The sequence below is a fragment of the Saccopteryx bilineata genome, chromosome 2 (assembly GCF_036850765.1).
Source record: "Saccopteryx bilineata isolate mSacBil1 chromosome 2, mSacBil1_pri_phased_curated, whole genome shotgun sequence".
NCBI lineage: Eukaryota > Metazoa > Chordata > Mammalia > Chiroptera > Emballonuridae > Saccopteryx > Saccopteryx bilineata.
Window position 1 is genome coordinate 41,681,461 of NC_089491.1, and position 24,170 is coordinate 41,705,630.

Below are 24,170 nucleotides of genomic sequence, written 5' to 3' on the forward strand. Positions count from 1 at the left end.
TCCATGCATGCATAATGAGGGGGCACCGCGGCACCACGCGGGGGCTCCTGGCCCACTTTTGTATTTAAAGCCTCGCTGTGAGCGAGTCCGCTTCCCGGGCTCCTTGTCACCCGAGAAGCCGCAGCCGAGGGAAACCCAGGAGCGGCTCTCCAGCCGCGCCGAGTTTCTTGTTCTACTCGCGCGGCCCGGAAAGGGCTCCCCAGAGCTCGGCCGAGACCGGGGTCGCCGCGGGCGGAGGGGGAGGGGACGCGGCGGCCGAGCCGCGAGAAGGCGGGCAGCGCACGGACGCGAGCCAGGAAGCGGCGCGATGCGAGAGCCGGCGGCGGCGGCGGCGCGGCTCTGAGCCCGGGAGGAAGGAGCCGCCGCGGCCGCACAACGGATCTGCAGGCGCGGAGCGAAATGCACCCACGGCGCTCCGCGGTCCTGCAGCCCCGCCGCGGCCCCGCGGCCCGCAGCCCACCGGGGCGGCAGTGAACGCCTACCGCCACCGCCGGGGGCCGAACGGAGGGGCAGTTCGCGGCTGTGCATTTCGAGAAGTCACCGCAGCCGACCGAGGCAGACCTTTTGCGAGCAGCAGAGCACCCGCCAGCAGCGCGCATGGATTTATGAAAACACTCATGCAAGAAGTTGGCAGCACAGAGGCAAACTTTTCCACCGGCTCTGCGTCTGCCGCTTCCCGCGCCTCGTCTCCTCTACCCTCCTCGCCCGGCGGCCGCCGCTGCCCGCGATGGTGGCAAGGCTGCTGGGCGGCGGCGGCGGGACCCGCGGGGGGACCGTGCCGGGCGCCTGGCTGTGCCTGATGGCGCTTCTGCAGCTGCTGGGCTCGGCGCCGCGGGGCTCGGGGCTGGCGCACGGCCGCCGCCTCATCTGCTGGCAGGCGCTGCTTCAGTGCCAGGGGGAGCCGGAGTGCAGCTACGCCTACAGCCAGTATGCTGAAGCGTGCGCGCCGGTGCTGGCGCAGCGCGGCGGGGGCGACGCGCCGGGGGCCGCTGCCGCCTTCCCGGCCTCGGCCGCTTCCTTCTCGTCGCGCTGGCGCTGTCCGAGCCACTGCATCTCGGCCCTCATTCAGCTCAACCACACGCGCCGCGGTCCAGCTCTGGAGGACTGTGACTGTGCACAGGACGAAAACTGCAAGTCCACCAAGCGCGCCATTGAGCCATGCCTGCCCCGGACCAGCGGCGGCGGCGCGGGCGGCCCGGGCGCGGGCGGGGTCATGGGCTGCACCGAAGCCCGCAGGCGCTGCGACCGCGACAGCCGCTGCAACCTGGAGCTCAACCGCTATCTGACCTATTGCGGCAAGCTCTTCAACGGGCTACGCTGCACCGATGAGTGTCGCACGGTCATCGAGGACATGCTGGCTTTTCCCAAGGCAGCACTGCTCAACGACTGCGTGTGCGACGGCCTCGAGCGGCCCATCTGCGAGTCGGTCAAGGAGAACATGGCCCGCCTGTGCTTCGGCGCTGAGTTGGGTAACGGCCCCGGCAGCAGCGGTTCCGACGGGGGCCTGGACGACTACTACGACGACGAGTACGACGACGAGCAGCGCGCTGGGGGCGCGGGCGGCGAGCAGCCGCTGGACGACGACGACGGCGTCCCGCACCAGCCGCGCCCGGGTGGCGGCGCTGCTGCGGCGGGAGGCCGCGGGGACCTGCCCTATGGGCCCGGGCGAAGGAGTGGCGGCCACGGCAGCAGCGGTCGTTTGGCGCCCCAAGGCTTCTGGACTCCGTTCGCCTCTATCTTGCTGCTGCTGCTCTGGGTGCTATTTTAGCCCTGGCGCTTCCCGCCAAAGGTTACAGGAGGGCCCGTGCCAGGGCACTTGTGGCTTGGGGACAGAGGGGATGGTTAGGGGTACTTGCCAAAACGTTTTCAAAGTTGACTCTACCTAGCCGGTCTCCCCACCACAGCTTTTGGCACTTTCCCCGTCTCCTCTCCGGACCAAGACTTGGACATCCTCCCCTTCCCCCATTCCAGGCTCCAGAAACTCCCAATACGTCTGCTCTGCAGAAACCGCCTTAGCTAGAGAGTCCTGGACGCCTGGCATGGAACGGGCTGGAGGAGGTGGGGGACAGACCGTAGTCCCGGACCCCAAAGAGGGTGCTGACCAGAGGGGCCTTAACAGTTTCAAGGGACTGGGCTTGGAGCTGGGTTTTCGAAGGGGGGATTTACATTTGCAAAGAGGCTGTCTTTTTTATGAGCATTTTTCGGGGGGGGGGGGCGGAGAAGGGCCAGTATCGACTTTTACTGTGGCCATTGAAGACGTTGGAAGCCTAAGTAATTAGAGAAGTTCCACTTTCCCATTCATTCGTTTACTCTTGGTACCAGCGCCCCAAATTCTCAGTTTTTGCCTGGAGGTGGGAAGGGGTTAATATTCCTGAATTAGTTTTGGATAACTTTGAGCCCTTGAACTTAATTTCATTCCCACCACTCTGATCTCTTTAGCACATTTCTTAGGATTAAGGGTAAAAGTTGATCTAAAGAGTTGCTAGTGATATTAAACAATGCAAGTTTGTATTAAATGAGCTCTGCACTGCCATCTATGAAAGCCTCTTTATGATGTTTGTTTTGTTGTCTTTTGTTCTTTACATCAAGAAGTATGTACAAATATGCGGAGAACGTATATTGCTTCTGCTTTTATCAGGGTGCTAAATCCTGGTACTTCTTATATAAAGTGTATTAAAACTGGGGTTTGTTACCAGTTGCTGTACTTTGTATATAGAATTTTTATAAATTGTATGCTTCAGAAATAATTTATTTTTAAAAAAGAAATTAAAAACTTTAAATCCGCATTCATACTACACCTTTTCTCCCTGAAATGTATAGAAACCATTTGTCACCAGGGATCAAAACCCACAGATCATTGTGAAATGTGCTCTATCTAGAACAGTCTTAAAATGTACAGTGTATTTTATAGACTTGAAGTTAACATTCTTATTTTCAAGAGAATTTATGGACATTGTAGAAATGTATAAATGCATTTCCAAACTGCCTTAAACATTGTATTTTTATAGACATGGTTAAAAAAAAAGTCTTATGTTTTAAGTAACTATGGCTTTGTGTATTTCTTTTGGGGGGGGGGGTATTTGTTTTATTAATATGTGTACATCAGTAAAGAGTTTTAAGTAATGAATATGGTGTAGTTACTTTCCAGAGTTACATTGTGGTTAACCCAATAATGGGTGAGGAGGGAGGTGGAGGGGCCACTGGGAATCTATCAACCATCAACTGAAATTAAAATACAGTATGAGAAGAGTATTGAGGGCTATTATTTCTGCCTTTAATTTAATGAACAATTAGACATCTGTAAATGAGGCAGCTAAAAAGATATAATTGACTGGCCTCCACTGGTTTTTATGTTTGTGGAGAGAAATCACAAAATAATGTCTCCTACATAATTTGAGAATAACCCAGACATCTCTTTCTCCTCCCCCATTTCCAGTGGAACCCCCCCACCACCACCACTACCCCCAGGAGTGTCCTATGGCTACTTACATTTTGTACAATCAAACATGTCAATAACATCTGCTACCAATAGGTCTTAGGAAACCTGTGAGACTCAATACTTCAAAGTCATTTTCACACTTTGCTTGAAAAAGTACAAAATTTTGTTACAAAACATTCAGGCGAGCGAAAGTAAACACACTGGGGAGAGGAACAATTACCAGAACTTGTAATATTGTTGTGAGGAGTTGTTTAGCAGTGGGCTGAAGGCTGGGTTCCTGCCAGAGCTACTGATCTACACTCAAACGCCCTTAGATAAATAATTACACTCTTAAGCTGTGTCGAGTGCTGATACACTTGACCTTGTAAATAGAAATGTTTGCAGTAGGAATAAACTCCGGCATTGGAAAATCTTTTAAACATTAACACAAAAGAGAGCGCTCTGTCCTCTGGGGATTTGAGTCTGAACCTCGCCAAGCTAGGCACTTGCAAGGGGGAAAAAAGTTTATTTATCTTCTATTCCTGGTGTTTATTTAAAGCTTTTCATTTTAAACGCGGTGATTGGAAGGCAAGTCAGGAGTTTAAAAGTCACCACAAATAAACTTTGTCTGAGGGGTCCACAGATTAGCAAGATCTCGTGTCTCTTTATATGATATTAACATGTGCTGAGAAAACACAACCAGATTTCTCTGCTGCCTGAAGTAATTAACAAAGCTGTGCCCCCTCCCAACTCCCACCCACTCCCACCCCCTACTTTCAAGGTTTCTTTTCCACTAAGTGGCTTCCCCCCCCCCCCCTAGCTTTTATGGAGAGTTTCTAGATACTTCTTGTTGGATCTAAAACCCAGAGATTGGTGCATGCGGAGGATCGGAAAGTCTTAGATAGTTGCAGTATCAGGGAAGCCTAGGAGAGTGGTGTGTGGCTGGAAACCCTTCACCTGAATGGTTGAGTAAACATATTGTTAAAACAAAGCTGAAAGCTTTGTTTCTTTGGGAAATGAACAAAGGCTATTCCAAAAGACTTGTAAATGAAATCAGCTTTCTTTACAAAACGTCAAGTTAGTAACACTCCTGTGTTTGTCCTTAAATATATTTAAATCATCTCCATTTCATGTTATTTTAACACATTCTTGTCTAAAAGATAAGTCTTTGTCCCAGTAAAAGGCCCAGTTTTCCCCAGTAAGAAGTAAAAGGCATTAGCACTAGAAAAGGCCTGATAATTAACTGCTACAATAAACTCACGACTTGATTTTACAGGGTCCTGTCAAAAGCATCTGCCTGGAATAAATCAACACAGCCAGCTCTTGGGGAGAGAGGACACGAGGCTTTCTGCTTTCTTCCTTGAGGAAAGTGAACATTGATCGGTGGTCCATTTCAATTTAAACAGTTCTACTCTGGAGCCCTGAATTCTCCTTTCTCCTCTGCAGACCTAGTAGATTCCAGAACAGGTTGCTGAGATGTCAGGCCCTTCAACTTTGGTTGTGGGATTGTAGGTTGCCAGCTGCTCCTAGGCAGAAAGGATTTTTACAGATGTTGACAACTGTAATATCTCATGCTCTCTCTGGGGAGCCTTTTGGAATTTTGGACATTTGGGGTGGAGAATGCCTGGAAGCACCATTACTGAAGGAAAAGGTATCTCTGGCTTTTCCTGGGGATTCTCAAACAGCACCACACTCTCCGCAGGAGTCTTCCAGGGGGAGCTACTCCTTTTGAATTTCATGACAAATCATGAGTCCTCGCCATCGTCCTCATTTTCCCAGTTAGCAGGTTTGCCTTCTCAGTGACAGTTTGTCTTTGGAGGCACTTCAGTGACAAATGTTTAAGGGAGTGTGGGACAATGGTGGAGAACAAGGGGGCAGTTCATTGAACTGACAGTGACCATACAGTAAATAGAAGGAGGTTCAGGCGTCACTGTTCACCCAAGCACACAGCAACGCTTTTGTATATGACCACAATGGACATAACATAAGGTGTCTGTTTATTTTTAACAATATATAGCAATATACGTGACCAATACCCATATGTAAAGTGGGAAAATGACAGGAAGGAACTACAGTCTTGTACTAAGTAGTTTGAACAGGGCTCCTACAGATGTCTGAAAGGAAGGAAGCAGCTCTTGACATCCACTGCCACAAACTAAAGGGACCACCAGGCTCTGCCACATTGGGGTGCACTGCAGCGCTTTCAACAGGATCTGCATGGGGAAGACAGGACTCCAGACCAGCAGTCTCTCTCCTTTGAAGAGTCGAGAGAAACCCTGTGGAGCAGGGTGCCCTTGCTCACCACTTCTTGCCTTCACACCCGGAATCCATCCCACCAGTGTTGTGTAGTACAGGCTAAAAAGAGGGGGGAAGGCCATGAGAACTTTCAGAGCCATCAAACACTGCCTTTGAAAATCTCTCTACTTTAAACTGACTTTGCATTATTAGCTTACTGGGTTCAACTGTGGAAGTTCTTAAACATAACCTCCTGTATCCTTTTCAAGCCTATGAGAAGCATACATCATTTGTTTTTTGACCTCTTGCACCAAGGAACATTAGAAACACTTGTCAGCTGGCCCGGTTTCTCCCAAAGCAAGGTTGTTGGGAAGCGTCCTGTTACAAATGCCTAGGTTTCCAGTGGGTCTCACTGCCTTGTGAGTTCAGTAAAGTTGGACATTACTGTATTCCATATGAGAGCTTGCCTCTGCTGGACAGTTGAAAAGGTTCACCCTTGGCTATCTGAATGACACAAGTAATGTGCTATTAGCATAAATACTTTCTAAGGCATTCATTTAATCAATTTCTTAAATCACAGAATGATCTACTACAAAATAGTGGACTGTATACACTATATTTTGGCACAAAGATGGTCATTCTCCCACTAGTAACCAGGGGCTCTAAATAAATGATTTCAACAATGTTTTATTAAAGGACGACAAGAGCCCTCGAGCTGCATTAATCGGGGAGAAGTCGAGTGGCACTTTTGTTATGGAAATGTTAAGCACATAATAGCACTACCGAACAATGTGCAGCCACTTCATTCTTTCAGCCATGCTGACACCTCTTAAAGAGGAACTGCAGGGAAGGATGTGGGAAAGATTTGCTTTCCGAGGAAGCTTTCAGCTAATATTTTGGAGAGCTACCTCCAAACTTTGTGTAATATGCATGCAACAGAAGCAAGAAGGGCCGCTGAAATGAACAAAGTATCTTCTTCCTTATTTTGGGACCTTGGGTTCCGCAATAAAACCAAATGTCTACATTTTATTTTTTGCCTTGGCATTTGTCAAAACTATATGTTGCTGAATTTGTAGTGCTACAAGTCCAATTTTATAATGTAGATTAAAATTTCAGTTACCCTCAACGGTGTTGATATAGGTTATAAAAAGCTTGGATGACTTCTCATTAAGCAAACAGAGTGCATCTTAAAGTCTGCGAACAGGTAAATACACACAATGTCATAAAGGGCTTCTTCAATCTGTAACAAAAAAGTAAAATAATATTATGTTTCCAGACTTTATGAACACCCTTATGTTCTTTCATTACCAATATCTATTCTTACTATTTAATTTCTATATTTAAATTACATAAGTTCTACAGGATATTTGTGAGTTTGTGGAATAATAGCTCACAAAATAAATTCTATGATATGTCTTATCACTGATCAGATGTTACCAAGCACCAAAATAAGAAAGATTTCAGTGAGGTTTGAGACCTTTCCATAGACATCTCTTTTATGAAAATGCCAGTCCAGCCTTCAGTTTTAATCCCTGTCACTTCTTACCTGTCACTTAGTTACACTTAGTTGGAGCAACCTTCTGTAGCAAACATTGACGTAGGATTTTGTGATGACTACAACTTATGCCTGTAACCCTGAACAGTTGATGAGATGGGAAGATGAGCAAAGAGGCCCTTTTGGTTCCACAGGCATCTGTTGAGGGTCTACGATGTGTGGTGACCAATGTGAATGTCTTGTCCCTGGACAGGCCGATAGTCAGGATGGGACACACATGGGTACTTTCACCATCAAATGGCAAGCACAAAAGAGTATAACTAGACAATTCAGCCCAATGTTGGACATTCCTGGAGAACATCACACTGAAGCTAAGTCTAAAGACAGGAATGGGAGTTAATGAAGAAAAGGGTGGGGAGAACATTTCCATCAGAGGGCTGGACCACCGTGTGTGTGTGTGTGTGTGTGTGTGTGTGTGATCATTTGTTACCACCAAAGTAGAAAGTAGGAGTAGGAATGATGGGGTTTGAAAGAAAGGTAAATCCTGGGTCATGGAAATCTTGAGTGCCATGCCAGGCATTGACTTTACCCTGCACAGTATACATGACAAGAAATCTCCGGGAATTTCCAGCTGAAACCTTCAGAGGTTCACCTTCTTGAACACAGTTATGATGAGTTTAAGAAGTGAAGGCTAGAGACTGGAGAACAGTTGGGAGGCTACTGCCGGGTCCAGTGGACAAAGGCCAGGGACGAGAAGAGTGGCGGGGGCGGGGAGAAGAAGATGGATTTAAGGCACTGTGATTGGTCTAATACAGAGTGTTTGGGAAGGTGAGGGGCCAGCATGACTGCTGGGTTTCTGACTTAGAAAACTGGATGGATAGTGTCATTTTCTGTTCCAGAAGAAGAAAGGTTAGAAGACAAAATATATTTGAAAATATACAAAATATTTAGTTGGCAATGTGCTTCAGGAAACCAACCCTGGTCTAAGGTTCAGGGCAGATGTCAGGCTTGTATGGTAAAAACTCTGGGAGTAACACACCCAAAGAAACTGCAGAGAGAAAGAAGTGTGGTGGGCAAGGAAAGATACCTAATAAAAGCACCCCAGAAAAGGTCACAGAATGTGAGAGAGATCTGAGGAGGAGCAGGAGGAAACAATAATAAAGTTTCTGGTCTTGACACCTAAATTTTTTTTTTTTTTTTTTTTTTTTTTTACAGAGACAGAGTGTCAGAGAGAGGGATAGACAGGGACAGACAGGAACGGAGAGAGATGAGAAGCATAAATCATTAGTTTTTCATTGCGACACCTTAGTTGCTCATTGATTGTTTCCTCATATGTGCCTTGACTGCGGGCCTTCAGCAGACCAAGTGACCACTTGCTCAAGCCAGTGACCTTGGGTCCAAGCTGGGGAGCTTTGCTCAAACCAGCTGAGCCCGCGCTCAAGCTGGCGACCTCGGGGTCTCGAACCTGGGTCCTTCCGCATCTCAGTCCAATGCTCTATCCACTGCACCACCGCCTGGTCAGGCCTCACCTAAATATTGAAATGCTTCAGAGAATAACTTCATAGCAAAATCTTAAAGACCAAGACTAATGCACCAGATTTCTAAGAAAATATAAGTGACCAAAATATTCTTCATTATAATAATAGTAGTAATCATAATTATAATCAGAGCTAAGCCTAGGAAAATAAAAATTACCAAAATTATGCCATTGCATTAAAAAGCTATAATAGTAATAAATAATGATAACATTATTGAATGATTATTATGTGTCCTGCACATGTAACATATATTACATCATTTCATCATTACAACTTTAAGTTATTTTTATTATCACCATTATACAGATGAAGGAATTAATGCTTAAATGAGTTGACCATGGTTATTCAATGAGTAAATTGGTGAATAAAAAATCTAGGTTTGTGTCAGGATATTGGAATCATAGTTTTTATACCATGTTGATTCTCAAAATGTAGAAAGCCAGAATAGCTCATGTACTTTTTAATTATTGGACCAAATTCAAATGCTTTTCTCTAACCGTCTATCTATAGGAGGAAATATGCTAAAATGTTAGCAGTGTTGACATTGTGGGTAATAATTATTTTCTTCCTCATATGTTTATGTTTCCTGAATTTTATCAATAAATCTATATTACCCTGACTTCACAATGAAAATGTTTTACTAAATAATACTGCTCAGAACCATATGGAAGAACTAAGAGTGTGTGGGTCCAGCACCGGTGGCCACTGTCCCCAGTTACCCACACTTACAAGGGATGTGCCCTCCTTTCCCTCATTTGCTCACAAGTCTATCTCAAATATTCATGAAAAAAAAAGTGATACTTTTGGAGACCTAAACTATTTCAAATTGTAAAATTGTTCTATTTGAAAAATCTTATGACAGGCAAATCATAAAGACATAAAAATGTTAAAACAAGAGGGGTCTCAAAAGATCTTTTATTTATCCATTCATCCAAATAATGTTTATTGAGCACTTAGTATGGGCAAGTGACATGGTAAGTGCTAGGAATACAGCAGCGAACCAAAAAGAGAGACTTCCTGTGTGTAAAAAGTGTGGACTGTTCCTGAAGCCTGCTTTCCTGAATCTCACCTCATGTTCTATAACAACACCATTCTTCCTCTAGTAAAGAATGATCATACCTTCTTCTTAGTCTCTATCTCTTTATTAAGCTTTTTGTTTATCTTTCATCTCTCCAAATGTGTTCATGCCTCGTGGATATATGTGGAGAAATATAAGCTTCTTTGTATATGACTAATCATCCCATTTTTTAATGTGTTTCACAGGTGGAAGAATTAAATCCTATAACTTTTCAGTTCATTGTATAACTTGCCTCTAGTAAAGTTCTGAAAGAAGAGCTAAGCCAAAACTTTTTATGGAATTTTCAGAAACTGAAATTTGCCCTGATTCTTCACATGTGCCTAAATGAAAATGTACTACAATATTCTGGAAGAACAAATGATTTCTGATGAGTAAAGTTATCATAAGATTGCATATTGCATAATATTTTTGAAATAAACATCAGTAAGCTATAGAAATAAAGCACAAATTTGTATTTCATTTAAATTGTCAAATAGAGAGTCCTTGCTTATTGTCTCCTGACTTCCCCATTCCATTTAAAAATAGTGAACTGTGGCACACAATGCAGTGTGAAAATCATATCATGCATAATAGAAATGTACATTTGAGGCCCTGGCTGGCTGGCTCAGTGGTAGAGCATTAGCCTAGTGTGTGTAAGTCCCAGGTTTGATTCCTGGTCAGGGCTCACAGGAGAAGCAACCATCTCTGCTTCTCCACCCCTCCCTATTCTCTCTCTCTCTCTCTCTCCCTCCCTCCCCCTCCCTCCTTTTCCCTCCCACAGCCATGGCTTATTAGAGAAAATTGGCCCCTTGGCACTGAAGGTGGCACCATGGCCTCATCTCAGGTACTAAAATAGCTCAGTTGCTGAGCAATGGAGCAGCTGCCCCAGATGGGCAGAGCATCTCCCCATAGGGGGGTTGCTGGGGGGATCCCAGTCAGGGTGCATACAGGAGTCTGTCTCTGCCTCCCCATCTCTCACTTAATATTATAAAAAATAAATTTATAAAAAAGAAAGAAAGAAATGACACTTGAAACATATAATCTTACTAATCAATGTCACCACAATAAATTTAATAAAAAGAAAAAATAGTAAACCTATTCCATATTAACATAAAAATATACTTTTTGGGGAAAAGAAGTCTGTTGGTGAGCAGGCAGCTGGTGAGCAGATTTTTATATCTGCTTCTGTTAGTCACTCTATTTTATATATAGCATATATCTTTAGATACGTGGTTAGAAAAGGCAAGGAATAATTCAATAGTCTTTTCAAACAGTTGCGAACAATTATTTTTATTGTATTTGTTGTTTGGCATTTTAGAGAAAGAAGAAAAAAGAGAGAAAGAGAGACACTGATATCTTTTTCCACCTATCCATATATTCATTTGTTGACTCTGGTATGTGCCCTGACTGGAGGTTGAACCTACAACCTCATTGCATCGGGACAATGCTCCAACCAACTGAGCTACCCAGCCAGACATTCATTTTTTTTTTTTATTTATTTTTTTTTTTACAGAGGCAGAGATAGACAGGGACAGACAGACAGGAACGGAGATGAGAAGCATCAATCATCAGTTTCTCGTTGCGTGTTGCGACTTCTTAGTTGTTCATTGATTACTTTCTTACATGTGCCTTGACCACGGGCCTTCAGCAGACCGAGTAACCCCCTGCTGGAGCCAGAGACCTTGGGTCTAAGCTGGTGAGCTCTTTGCTCAAGCCAGATGAGCCCGCGCTCAAGCTGGCGACCTCGGGGTCTCGAACCTGGGTCCTTCCGCATCCCAGTCCGACACTCTATCCACTGCGCCACCACCTGGTCAGGCTAGACATTCATTTTTGATACACAAGAACATTCAACAAATGGTGAATGTTTAAAGATTAACTGTCAAGCAGAATCTGAAACCATATCAATAAATATTTCATAATCTGTGACATTAAAGTCAATATGTCTATGTTGCTATTTTTTCCTTTTTCCTTTTTTCTTTTTAGAGAGGAGGGGGAGAGACAGAGAAGAGACAGAGAGAGAGAAGGAGGGGGGGAGTTGGAAGCATCAACTCCCATATGTGCCTTGACCAGGCAAGCCCAGGGTTTTGAACCGGCGACCTCAGCATTTCCAGGTCGACGCTTTATCCACTGTGCTACCACAGGTCAGGCCTATGTTGCTATTTTAATGGTCCTCTACTCCATGTGTGATATGATAATACCATCCACTGGTCTTTTTAAAAATACTAGTCACTGAGTTGTGAAGATAATATACTATACAAATATCAACACATTTTATTTTATGATATTAAATAACGTTTGTTAATATGACCACTGATATCACCATAAATTCTCTAATTGTCAGAAGCATATCAAGTTCACAGTGCAGGATACAATTTTTCCAAAATTCTCATTTTTAGCATGCAAGATCAAATGTTATTACTAGCAACAAATCATGTCATTTTCCTTGAATTATGTTTTTTTGCTGAAAAATATGGTTGCCAAATATTCAAGTCTGAATAAACGTATTTTGCCTTTCAGTCATTTTTTTTAATGTAAAAATGATCTTCCATGGAAAAAGTGGTTAGTTCACAACTCAACCACACAAATGTTTTTCCTTGAGAAAATAATTTATGCAGCAGAAATGTGTAGAGCACTTCCCATTGCATCATATAGAATATATAAAAATCTATATTCACAGGTAGAGAGTAAATATAATTTTTGTTTCTTCATTGAGAATATTCTTAAGTGAAACTGTCAACGTTTTTGTAGTGTAAGTGCATTGAAGTGAAGAGTTTGATGACTGGGACAGTTTGGTATGATTGTCCTGATTCATGATAAACTACCATCAGTTTTACTCACCATTGTTTTTGCTTCATCAAAGCAAAGAAATGTCAACTCAGCACAAAAGGAAAATAGTGCCTTGGGATTATAATGAAAACAGTTTTGATCTGTCTTGAGTATGTTTCAGGAATCCATACATGACTATTCAAAAACTGCTGGTATATTTTTTCTTTTTAATATTTAAAATATTGATACCTCATTATTACTTTTCATATTATATTGCCCTGGCTAAGACTGCCAGTCCAATGTTAAATAAGATGATATCATAATAGGTGGCCATTCGTCTTGTGTGCTGGTTCTAGAGGTAATACTTCGAATGTTTCTATTATGATGCTTAGTATAGGCTTCTAGTATATGCTTTATTAAATTAATTTCTTTTCAATGTCTTTTTAGTTTACTGGTCTATTGAGGAATTCTACTTCCTAAGCAATTGTTCTTATTCAGATTTTCAAAATATTAACATTATATTGCATAAAATATTTTTTTATATTTTAACTCTAAATTCTGTGTTTATATGTCCATCCTTTCTTAACCTTTGACATGCCTTCTTTTAAAGTTTTGTTTATATTATTATTCTTTTAAAGCAATAAGTTTTGAGTTCAAAATATGAAATTCATGCTGGGATTAATTTTTGTTGTTTATTTCTACTGCACTGTTATTGATTTCATGCTACTTTGTTTTTGGTATTGGGGGGGGACTCCTGCTCATTTATTTTCATTTTTCATGTTTTCTAATATTTTGATTTCTGGATACAACTTTTCCTTTATGCAACTTTCAGGTCACATCCTACAGGTTTTGATGTGTTTTTCTCTTTCTTTTTCTTGTGACAGAGACAGAGAGAGACAGAGAGAGGGCAGGTAGGGACAGACAGACAGGAAGGGTGAGAGATGAGAAGCATCAATTTTTTGTTTCAGCATCTTAGTTGTTCATGCATTGCTTTTTCATATGTGCCTTGATCGGGGGACTACAGCAGACCAGGTGGCCCCTTGCTCAAGCCAGGGACCTTGGGCTCAAGCTGGTGAGCCTTGCTCAAACCAGATGAGCCCACGCTCAAGCTGGCGACCTCGGGGTTTCGTACCTGGGTCTTTGCATCCCAGTCCGATGTTCTATCCACTGCACTACCTACCACTTGGTCAGGCTGATGTGCTATTCTCTTATCGTAATTCATTTCCAAAGAGTACATACTTCTAATTTTGATTGGCTCTTTTAACTCAAGATTATCTAAATAATTTTATTTTAAGCTTTTAGGTGTTATTTTCTCATTTGATTATTTTAATGAAAATTATTAATGAATATAGCCTAGTAATTTTTCCTTTTTTACAACTTAATATTATTTTTATGGATATTAATAGGAGAAAATTTGGTATATATTTTAGGTACATAAAAATGGAAAGTGTAATATCTGATTTTGTAACTGTTTTCCTTTACAACAGTATAGCAGTTTAATGATCTTAATTCTCTAGATCTCTTTTTCTGTTTTTTTAAAGTCTCCTACTTTCTGTGCAATCGTCAGAATTATCAATTTCTTCTTTTATTTCTTTCAGGTTTTGCATACATATTTGAAAGTAAGTGTTAAATACATTTCATTACATGATCATTTATCTTTATGACAGAAAACATAACAATATGAAACAGAACTCTTTGCCTAAGACTTTTGCCTTTATTCTATTTTGTCTCATAATAATGTCGCTACACCTGTTTTTATTTTGTTAATTTATGCTATTTCACATTTTTGTATAATAAACTTCACTTTGCTTTTTCCTATTACAGAGAATGCATACACATTTTAAAATTAGAAGACACAGTTAATCGAAGAGAATAAAAACACCCATAATAGTATTATCTAGAGATAATCTAGGTATATTTATCTATAACCTTTCAATATTTTCTATGTTTAAGTGAAATCAAAACATATTTTTTACATTATAATTTGTTTCATATACTTAACACAGCCTTTTATACGACTTGAGGGGCAATATAGCTTTTATATCTCTTCATTTTCATTCTGTGTTTTTTGTTTGTTTGTTTGTTTAGAGAGGGAGGAAGGAAGAGAGAGGGAGGGAGGGAGACATCGGTCTGTTTCTGTATGTGCCCTGACATACACGTACAGGATGGAACTGCCAACCTTTGTGTATCAGGATGATGCTCTAACCACCGGAGCTATCAGGTTAGAGCTTTCTTTGTGTTTTTATTTTAGTTCTTGTAAAGAACATACAGTTAGCTAGAGTGAGTTTTGATTTGTTGATTGGTACTGTTTTTAAAATCTAATAGAACTTTTATATTTTTATAAGAAATTTAAATATATTTACATTCATTGGTTACTGATTTGTTTCAATGTATTTTTAGCACTTACTCTGGGCTTTAAAGTTACCATGCTGTTTCTTTAAATCCCACTTGGATTGCCTTTCTTGGATGGATCGTGTCTGTTTTACCATTGTTTTTGTTGTGTATCTTCACCTCCAATCCTCAATCTCCCAATTGTTTGCAAGTTAGAAATTTCATTTCTATTTTTTCTAATGCTTGTTTTAAAATTTAGCTCATATATTTAACTACTATTTATCCCAATGTCTGAAGTTAATCAGTTTCTATATTGTCCTCCTAAAGAAAAACAATGTTTCCTAAGTCCTCCTGCCTTCTACCATCCCCACTGTTCAATGTTGTATCATATATATTGTTTCTTCTGCTTTGTTATTAATATTTTTCTTTATAATTTATCTTTACTTAAAATCAACAATACATATTACTGGTTTCTTTTCAAAGAAAAATGAAATAGAGGTAATATTAAAATAATATCTAGCCCTGGCTCAGTGGTAGAGTGTCAACCCGGCCTGTGGAAGTCCCAGATTTGATTCCCAGCCAGCGCACACAGGAGAAGCGCCCATCTGCTTCTCCACTCTTCCCCCTCTCCTTTCTCTCTCTCTCTTCCCCTCCCGCAGCCAAGGCTCCATGGAAGCAAAGTTGGCCCAGGTGCTGAGGATGGCTCCGCCGCCTCGGCCTCAGGTGCTAGAATGGCTCCTATTGCAGCGGAGCAACGCCCAAGAGGGGCTGAGCATTGTCCCCTTATGGACATGCCAGGTGGATCCCAGTCCCACGCATGCAGAAGCCTGCCTCCCGCCCCCTCCCTCCATCTCCCCCACTCCCGCTTCTCACTTCGGAAAAATACAAAAAATAAAGAAAAAAAATATCTACCTTAAAAATTGTTATGAGATAAAGGGAAGTAAAAAAACCAAACTTTATTTTCCTAGCTAGAAAAGACGATCTTCCTTGTAGGGAAGAGATTGTCTATTTAGGAAGAACCTTGATAAGGTGCTGGGTACGAGCATTCCGGAGGGAGGCTCCGGAATGGAAAGGTGGACTGGAAAAGACAGAAAGTTAATTCAAGTACCTTTTATGAGAAGCAAAACATAATTTGTGGTGGGAAAATCAGAAATGAGAGGAGAAGAGACTGAGAAAGAAGAAAGCAAGATACAGTAGTACATAGCAACAAGCACAAAACAGAAGGCTGGGGCGACAGAAAAGTGGATATACTTAAAGGGGACAAGGAATATATAATATTCAGTTCACATTATCTGCTTTGTTGGAACTAACATAAATATTCTTCACCATTCTCTATAAAACGCTTATAAAAAATATACCCCACATTGCTACCCTTCACTGATGCTCTTGAATTTTCTAAGTGATGGGAGCAAGGGCTCAAGAAGAAAAAGCGCCTAGCCTGTGGTGGCTCAGTAAAGCATCAACCTGGAATGCTGAGGTCACCGGTTGGAAACCTTGTTTGCCGGATCAAGGCACGTATGAGAAGCAACTACTATAAGTTGATGCTTCCTGCTTCTCCTCTCTCTCTCTCTTTGTCCCTCCCTCTTTTTCCGCTCTCTAAAAAAAAATCAATAAACTAAAAAAAAAAAAAAAAGAAGAAAAAGCTTTGCCTTACTATTGGTCCATGTGGGACTAGGGATAAACAGATGTAAGATGCAGAGAGGGGACTAAGCACACAGAAAAATTAGTCAGTGGAGACGGGGTGGGGGGAATATGATACCCTGGGAATTTAGTGCAGAACCTTGGATTTCCTATAGAACCAAGAATGGAGATTCCATATTTTAATGTATAGGAACATGGGTAGATTGTCAACAAATGGCAGCTGCTACTATCACTGGAAAATAGGAACAATGATATGAACCCTACTGACCACAGAGGGAAAAATGCAAACCAATTGAGTTCATCCTGTGAAGTTCATCCGGTGCACTGTTAGAGGAGCATTCAAATGTGAAGTGCTATTATGATTATTGGACCCATAAACCAACTACCCCATTCCCAGAGATCGAGTCATATCAAATATATCAGGCCCTTGGACTTCCCTTTTTCAACTTTTCATATAAACATTTCCCATTGGAAAGAAGCGGCTGAGGTAGTTTTCGTTAGCGATGCAGTTTGAGGATCCTTTGTGTGACTCCTACATTCAGCTTCCCTGTTGATGCCCATTTCAAACAGTTCTTTTCACTTGGGGTTATATAAAATATCCCAGAGTCAAGGTAAATCCAAGGTAAGTCCACATTTGGAATAAATCTTCTTTTGTCAACTAAGCACATTCCAGGCATGCCTTCTGACTTCAATTTGTTTGTGATGACACCAGTAAGAATGTTTCTCTCAGGAAGCAAACACGTTTGGTCTTAAGTGGGGCATTAGCTTTTTCAAGCTATTCATTCATTCAGTATTTATTAAGTGTCTCATATGTGCCAGGAACTATGCTACAAACTATGGAGCCATGACATAATTGTCATTGCCATCATGATCATCATTGGTCAGCATCAAATAGCAAAGTGGAGGGACGGTGTTGGGAAAGGGGTGGTACAGCTACTCCCACAATTCTACCAACCTCCTCCCGGTCATCCAGATAAATGTCGATATGAGTTACATGAAAGTGATGACATACTTCCAAGGCAGCACAATTTCAAGACAAATTTCCCAATGTTCCTTGTCATTGGCATCCCACCTGGAGATAGACATTTTGAGATGTCATAATAGCAGCAATTTCTCTGGCCTGCTCCTTAGTTCCTCAGCTTTGCCCTTGTTCCTCTGTTCTCCCCTGTTTCTTCCACTGGCTGCACTTCCCAGAGATGCCTCTCACCCTCCTGTGCAGGCTGGGACTCTTTTGGACATACCACTCCACTTTTTATGTGTCTGCAGTTACAGGGACACTTCTGTGCACCTCATCTGACATGGGCCCATCTAGCCCAAGATGAGCATGTTATTCTTGAACTGTATTCCTCCCCTCCAAATTCATGTGTTGAAATTTTAAGCCCCAGTACCTCAGGATATGAACTTGTTTGGAAATAGAGTCAGTGTATCTGTGATTAGTGAAGTTAAAATTAATTCATGTTCGATTAGATGAATATGACTGGTGTCTTTATAAAAAGGGGAAATGTGGACACAGTCACACACACATAGGGAGAACACATGTGAAGATAAGGGCCAAGATCAGTAAGATGCTTCTACAAGCCAGTGAACACCAAAGGTGGCCAGGAGACCCCAGCAGCTAAGGGAGAGGCATGGAACAAATTCTCCCTCCCAGCCGCAGAAGAAACAACACTGCCAACACTTTGATTTCAAACTTCCAGCCTCCAGAATTTCTGCTGGAGAAATTTAAGCCCCTCAGTTTAAGGTATTTTTTCTTAGTGGTAATTCTAGCAAACTACTATAGGGGATTAGAAAAGAAATTGAGTTTAAAGGGGTGACAGGATTGTGGCTAAATTCTTTATTATTTTTTGTTGTTGTTGTGAATTCTGGTACTGTTGGTTCACTCTTCAGTTAGGCTTCCTTGCAAAGAAAGGTTATTCTCTCTAAAGTAAATATCATATCAAATAATAATATCACAAAATATATGACAACAGCTCTTTCTAAGGCCACATTTATTTTAATAGGATTCAAAACTTATTGAGTATTTTCCATACTTTTGTGTGCATAAGAATGATCTGGGGAGCTGGTTTAAAATGCAGATTCCTGGGACCCGTGCTTATATTTACTAAAGCAGAATCTCTGAGGGCAGAGGAACAAGAATCCGTGTTTTTTTGTTTTTTGTTTTTTTTTTGCATTTTTCTGAAGCTGGAAACAGGGAGAGACAGACAGACTTCCGCATGCGCCCGACCGGGATCCACCCGGCACGCCCACCATGGGGCGATGCTTTGCCCATCCTGGGCGTTGCCATGTTGCGACCAGAGCCAATCTAGCGCCTGAGGCAGAGGCCACAGAGCCATCCCCAGCGCCCGGGCCATCTCTGCTCCAATGGAGCCTTGGCTGTGGGAGGGGAAGAGAGAGACAGAGAGGAAGGCGCGGCATAGGGGTGGAGAAGCAAATGGGCGCTTCTCCTGTGTGCCCTGGCCGGGAATCGAACCCAGGTCCTCCGCATGCTAGGCCGACGCTCTACCGCTGAGCCAACCGGCCAGGGCCAAGAATCCGTGTTTTTGACTGACATCTCCAGAGAGTCTAGTGGACACATTTTGAGGACCAGTGATATGAGCTGAAGGAATGGTGGGATTTCATGCAAAGTATATTGGATGGATGGGAGGCATCTTTCGACCTCCACTCCTTAAATCCCACTATTGGAGCAGCGACCTGTCTAGCTAGCACCTAAGAGAGTCTCTCCAAAGCACTTATGCAATTTTAATTTTAAATGATCTTATCGCAGAACTCCACTCAACAAAAACCACATCATTGTAATTCAATGAAGTAGAAAATTACTTTTGATTCAATTTGTTTCCCTAAGCAAAGTCAAGGAAAGCCAGAAAATCCATTCATTTTAGTCAGTAAATGTGCAGCAGCCTTCTAGGCACAGGAGGAAGAAAAGCAGTGATGAAACTGTCCCTGCCCTCATTGAGTTTGCACTCTAGAAGGGAAGGCGATCAAGAAACCAAAGCCAAAAGAAAAGCTGAGAATTCTGGCAACCACGGCCACCTTCTCCCTTACACCTATGTAGAATATGGGTACATGGTGATATTAAACAGTGTACCTTAAATGTATAAATATATGTGTGTAAAACTCTCCTGCATTTTTAGTGAATAAAAAGATGATACATTGGTTTGATGACTTAAATGCCGTATTAGAGATTTAAAGCTATAGTATCGCTCTGAAAAATAATACTGCTAATATTCTATGTGACTTACTCACTCCTTCATACTCATTTTTTTGTGAATCCTAGATAGAAGAAGGAAAGCTCTATAGGTTGGATCGTGTTAATTGCTCCTTTTAACAGGCTACACCCAAGACAGAGATGTGTTTCTGATTTGCTCAGTTATCCTAATATTTCTTTTGGTATCCCCAAAAGATTAACTTTAAAGAAAAGAATTGCTCATAGATTTCAAACAAGATGGAAAGCTATTAATAAAATAATTAACATTTCATACCACATTAAGAAGTACAGAAGAATTCCTGTTCGCAACTACTAAATATTAGTTTTCTCTGTTATTCAGTAAAGGTTAGGAGACAGTTCAACATAAAATGAGAGTAAAATTGGCCGTATTTTCAATTTAAGGCTAATTCAATTTTGATAGTGTCAACATGTAAGTTTCCCCAGCAAGCACTGTCTTAAAACCTCACACAATTATAATTGTATAAATTGTTTTGCCAATGTTTATAGACATTTTCTTTTAGTATCCATAAGTGTGTATTTCGCAAAAGCCAATGCTAGATTTGAAAATAGAACTTTGGGGGAAAAAACAGCAATCATCTACTACCATGCTTTTACTACAAACAGGAAGAGCCAAACTATATAATTTAGCAGCTAAGCTTGTTTTTCTCTTGAGTTCCCAGTCTCTTATTTCAGGGTTTTGTGTGGAGTTTTAGAAAGAATATAGAAGACACGGTTCCTCAACCCACAGCCACTTTAAGAGGATACAACATGCCTATTAATAATTGTATTACTTCTCTATTATTGCTAAGAATAATGATGGGCTGGAAGCGTTGGCCCCCCGAGCCAAATTTATCCTGAAATGTTTTCAATTAACTCTTGGCACCGGCAGGAAAGCATCAAACCTTTCCCAGGCTGAAATATGGAAAATCTGCAGGGAACATCTCAGCAGGAGAGGAATTTCATTAAAATGAGCACATCATACTCCAACGACTTCTGCTCTCCCTCTAAGCCTCCCTATTGATAAGGAGTCCGAAGCGATTTTTATGGATTTGCAAAGAGAAATGATTTCATAAGATCCTTTCAGAAAAGTTGCTTTGGCCCGGGCCTTTGAATTATTATCTGCTCACTGATGAAAAAATGGTCAGACATTTGGCTTAACTGTGACTGCTCGGTAAGAGTCCGGGCAGTGGAGGGCACAGTACCAGCCGCAGACAGCTGCTTTCGGCAGTGGCCATAGGATCTGCCGTGGGGGGACAATTTCCCCAGGTTTCTGTGACACACTGTTACAACCTGGTTTTCAATCTTGAATGACCTACTTGGGGAGACGAGAAGCAGCCTTCTGAAGGAGTGAGATCCCCCGGCAGCCAGACAATCTAACAGCTTTCAAAAGTGTGAATCCATTTCAGAAGTTCAGTTGTCTTTGTGGTGAGAGGGGAAATTGGAAGCTACAGAGAGGCAACACAGGGAAGTAAAGATATTTATTTATGGTTTTTTAAAATGTGCATTTCTGTTCTCCACCTCTTACCCGCAATCAGTTTTGGATTCTCTTGTTAAATGTGTCATAGGAAAGAGAAGAAGCCCACCTGTGAAATTATAACAATATTGAAAATACTGTCACAGAAAATACTGTGAATTTAAAAGAGATACTGTATAGAAAATGCTCAGCAAGTGTTCGTTGTTACAATCTATTTTTTTTCTGTCGTATTGAAAAGTTAAAACATCGACATAGTAGACACATTGTTGGGCAGATAAAATGTATTATGCTCACTTTGTTAAAGATAACACGAGGAGGCCGTTGCCCAGGTGATATTAATGTGTGTTGAGGTGGGCTAAAGGCAGGCAGAATCCTTAGAGCCTGGTGCTTGGTTTGGGGATTAAGCCTTTCCCACCCGTTTTGATGTGGGGCGGTACAATCCAATCATGCCTCAGAGAAGTGACTTTGTATTAGAGACTTCCCTATTTTGTATATTGGATTAAGGGTTTGGATTTCTACACTATAAAATGGGGATGGAACGAGAGTTTGCTCTCTCTTGGTTCCTGACATTAGAGGAGAGAGCGGAAGGAGGCCACATGGAGGAGGCCAGCAGAAGCAGCCAAGATGGCGGAGTGCTGAGTGAGAGGCCAGTTTGTGCAGTTTGACGCTGGAGAAGGAAAGAGATGGGGAACAGAGGTGAATAAGTCTGGTGAGCTAGAAACCTTTGATTCTAGGAAACTCGGATAAGTCTGTAGCTTTGTGAGCACTGAATGTGACTGGGTTTTGGAGCCCAGTGTGTATTTTTTACTTGCCCGCTGGGTGTAAGCTAGAATTAAAGACTATGGCCCACCAGTTTTTGGCTCCACTGTTTCTTTACTGACTGTCCGAATCCAATGCAAACCTGCATGGGCTGGGCTGCTTTGATAGTGGCCCTGGCCTTGGCCCCTGGCTTTACACACATACTCCCCAAAATTGTCAAGATCATCAAAAACAAGGAAAGTCTGAGAAACCGTCACAGCCAAGATGAGCCTAAGGAGACGTGACAACTAAATGTAATGTATCCTGGATGGGGTCCTGGAGCAGAAAAGACATTCAGCAAAAATTAAGGAAAGCAAATCAACCAGATTTCAGTTAAAAATAATCTGTCCAGGTTGGTTCACAGATTATAACAAACATACTGTACATATATATGTAAGATGTTAATAAGAGAAAAAAAATTTTTTTATAAATCTAAAACTGTTCTAAAAAATAGTTCTTTCAGAACAAAGAAGTCAAGCATTAGTTGAAAGTATAAGGTGATCTTTTATGAGTAACATTCCATCCTAATAAAAGTGAGATTATGTACAGGTGAGTAAAGAACATTTGTCTTTCACTGGACACATGGGCGCACACACACAAGTACATACACCACACACACACACCCCATACTCACTCCCTCCCACACACATACACATGCACAACACACCCAGGAATGCACATGAGCACACACACATACATACATGCACACACATGCATGTACACCCATGCATATAAACCTGCTCCCACCACCGATTATGAATGCTGGTTATTTCACTGTGGCCTATTTAAGTACATTTATCATTCAACTTCCTAAGTATCTCTTGAACTCAAGCTATTTCAGCTGCCACCTCCTGGCAGACAGCTCCAGGTCTGCCCTACCCATTCTGCATGTCTAGTTCCCTCTAGGGTGCATCTTCTCAACTCAATGCCTTCGACTTTGATATTAGACAGAAAACTGAGTACATCTCCCCCTGTATGTGCTTCCTTACAACATATACCCTTTCCCAACTTTATACAGCTGACACCTAATACTGACAATAACATGCCAAGATGCTCCAGGCAGGCACATGAAGAATGTTCAGAGACTTCTTTCTTATTCTTTCACATTTTCTGTCACCAAAGCACTGCAGTTCTTTCTTATGATGTCACATTTGCCTCTTTAACCCATTTCACCCTGTTCTGGTCCTGTCTCCCTCCCTCCTCTTAGCATTAGAAGTTTGAGCAGTGCATTCTTAGAATCCACATCAGTCCCATAGTCCATTGAACTTTGCTGTTTGTAAGATCTGTATGTGTCCAGGCCAGCGTGCGGAAGTCCCAGTTCAATTCCCAGTCAGGGCACACAGGAGAATCGACCATATGCTTCCCCACCCCTCCCCCTCTCACTTCTTTCTCTCTTCTCCTCTGCAGCCATGGCTCAGTTGGAGTCCCAGGAGCTGAGGATGCTTCCTTGGCTTCTGCCTCAGGTACTAAAAAATAGCTACAGCTGCAATAGAGCCAGGGCTCCAGATGGGCAGAGCATTGCCCCTTAGTGGGTTTGCTGGATGGATCCTGGCTGGGGTGCATGTAGGAGTCTGTCTCTGCCTCCTCTCCTCTAACTGAAAAAAAAAGAAAAGAAAAGAAAGAAAAAGATTTTTGTGTGTTTTATTAACTCCATTTTATTTTTGTAACAACCCTGTGAAGGCAGCACTTCTGTGACCCCATTCACAGGAGACCATAAGCAGAAAGGTAGAGTCACTTGCTCCTGATCACAACCATATCAGTGCTCGAGCTGGATTTGAACACAGGCGGCCTAACCCTACAGTCCACACTCTTAACCTTGACACTCTACAGCCTAAACTATACCTAAGCACACCATGTGGTGCCCAGCGCTACCCATCTGAATATTGCTACTACCTTAAATAGCTCATTTGATCTTTATAGCAATTCCATAAGACCTGTAAGGTGGCATGATGAGCCCATTTTGCATATGAGAAAAGTGAGGCAAAGAGCTTGAAAGATATTGACCTAAGGACTCAGGTTAGATTGGTGGTTGAACTGACAAGCTGAGAAACTCCTTATGCTTAGTATTTTTTTCCAATAAATTTATTATTTCATATATGCATAAAATATACATGAAAAAAATTTTATTGAGATAACACACATACCATGAATTCACCAGTTTAAAGACTTCTAGTGTATGTACAGAATTATGTAGCTATCACCACTATCTAAT

At 42.1% G+C, this 24,170-nt stretch overlaps 1 protein-coding gene across 1 annotated transcript; it reads left to right on the top strand.

Moving 5' to 3' along the window:
* The first annotated feature begins 703 nt into the window (after positions 1-703).
* On the top strand, positions 704-3,127 carry GAS1 (growth arrest specific 1). Its single transcript, XM_066256951.1, has one exon. The coding sequence runs from the start codon at positions 728-730 to the stop codon at positions 1,766-1,768; it is 1,041 nt and encodes a 346-aa protein (XP_066113048.1). The 5' UTR covers positions 704-727; the 3' UTR covers positions 1,769-3,127.
* Positions 3,128-24,170: the final 21,043 nt, after the last annotated feature.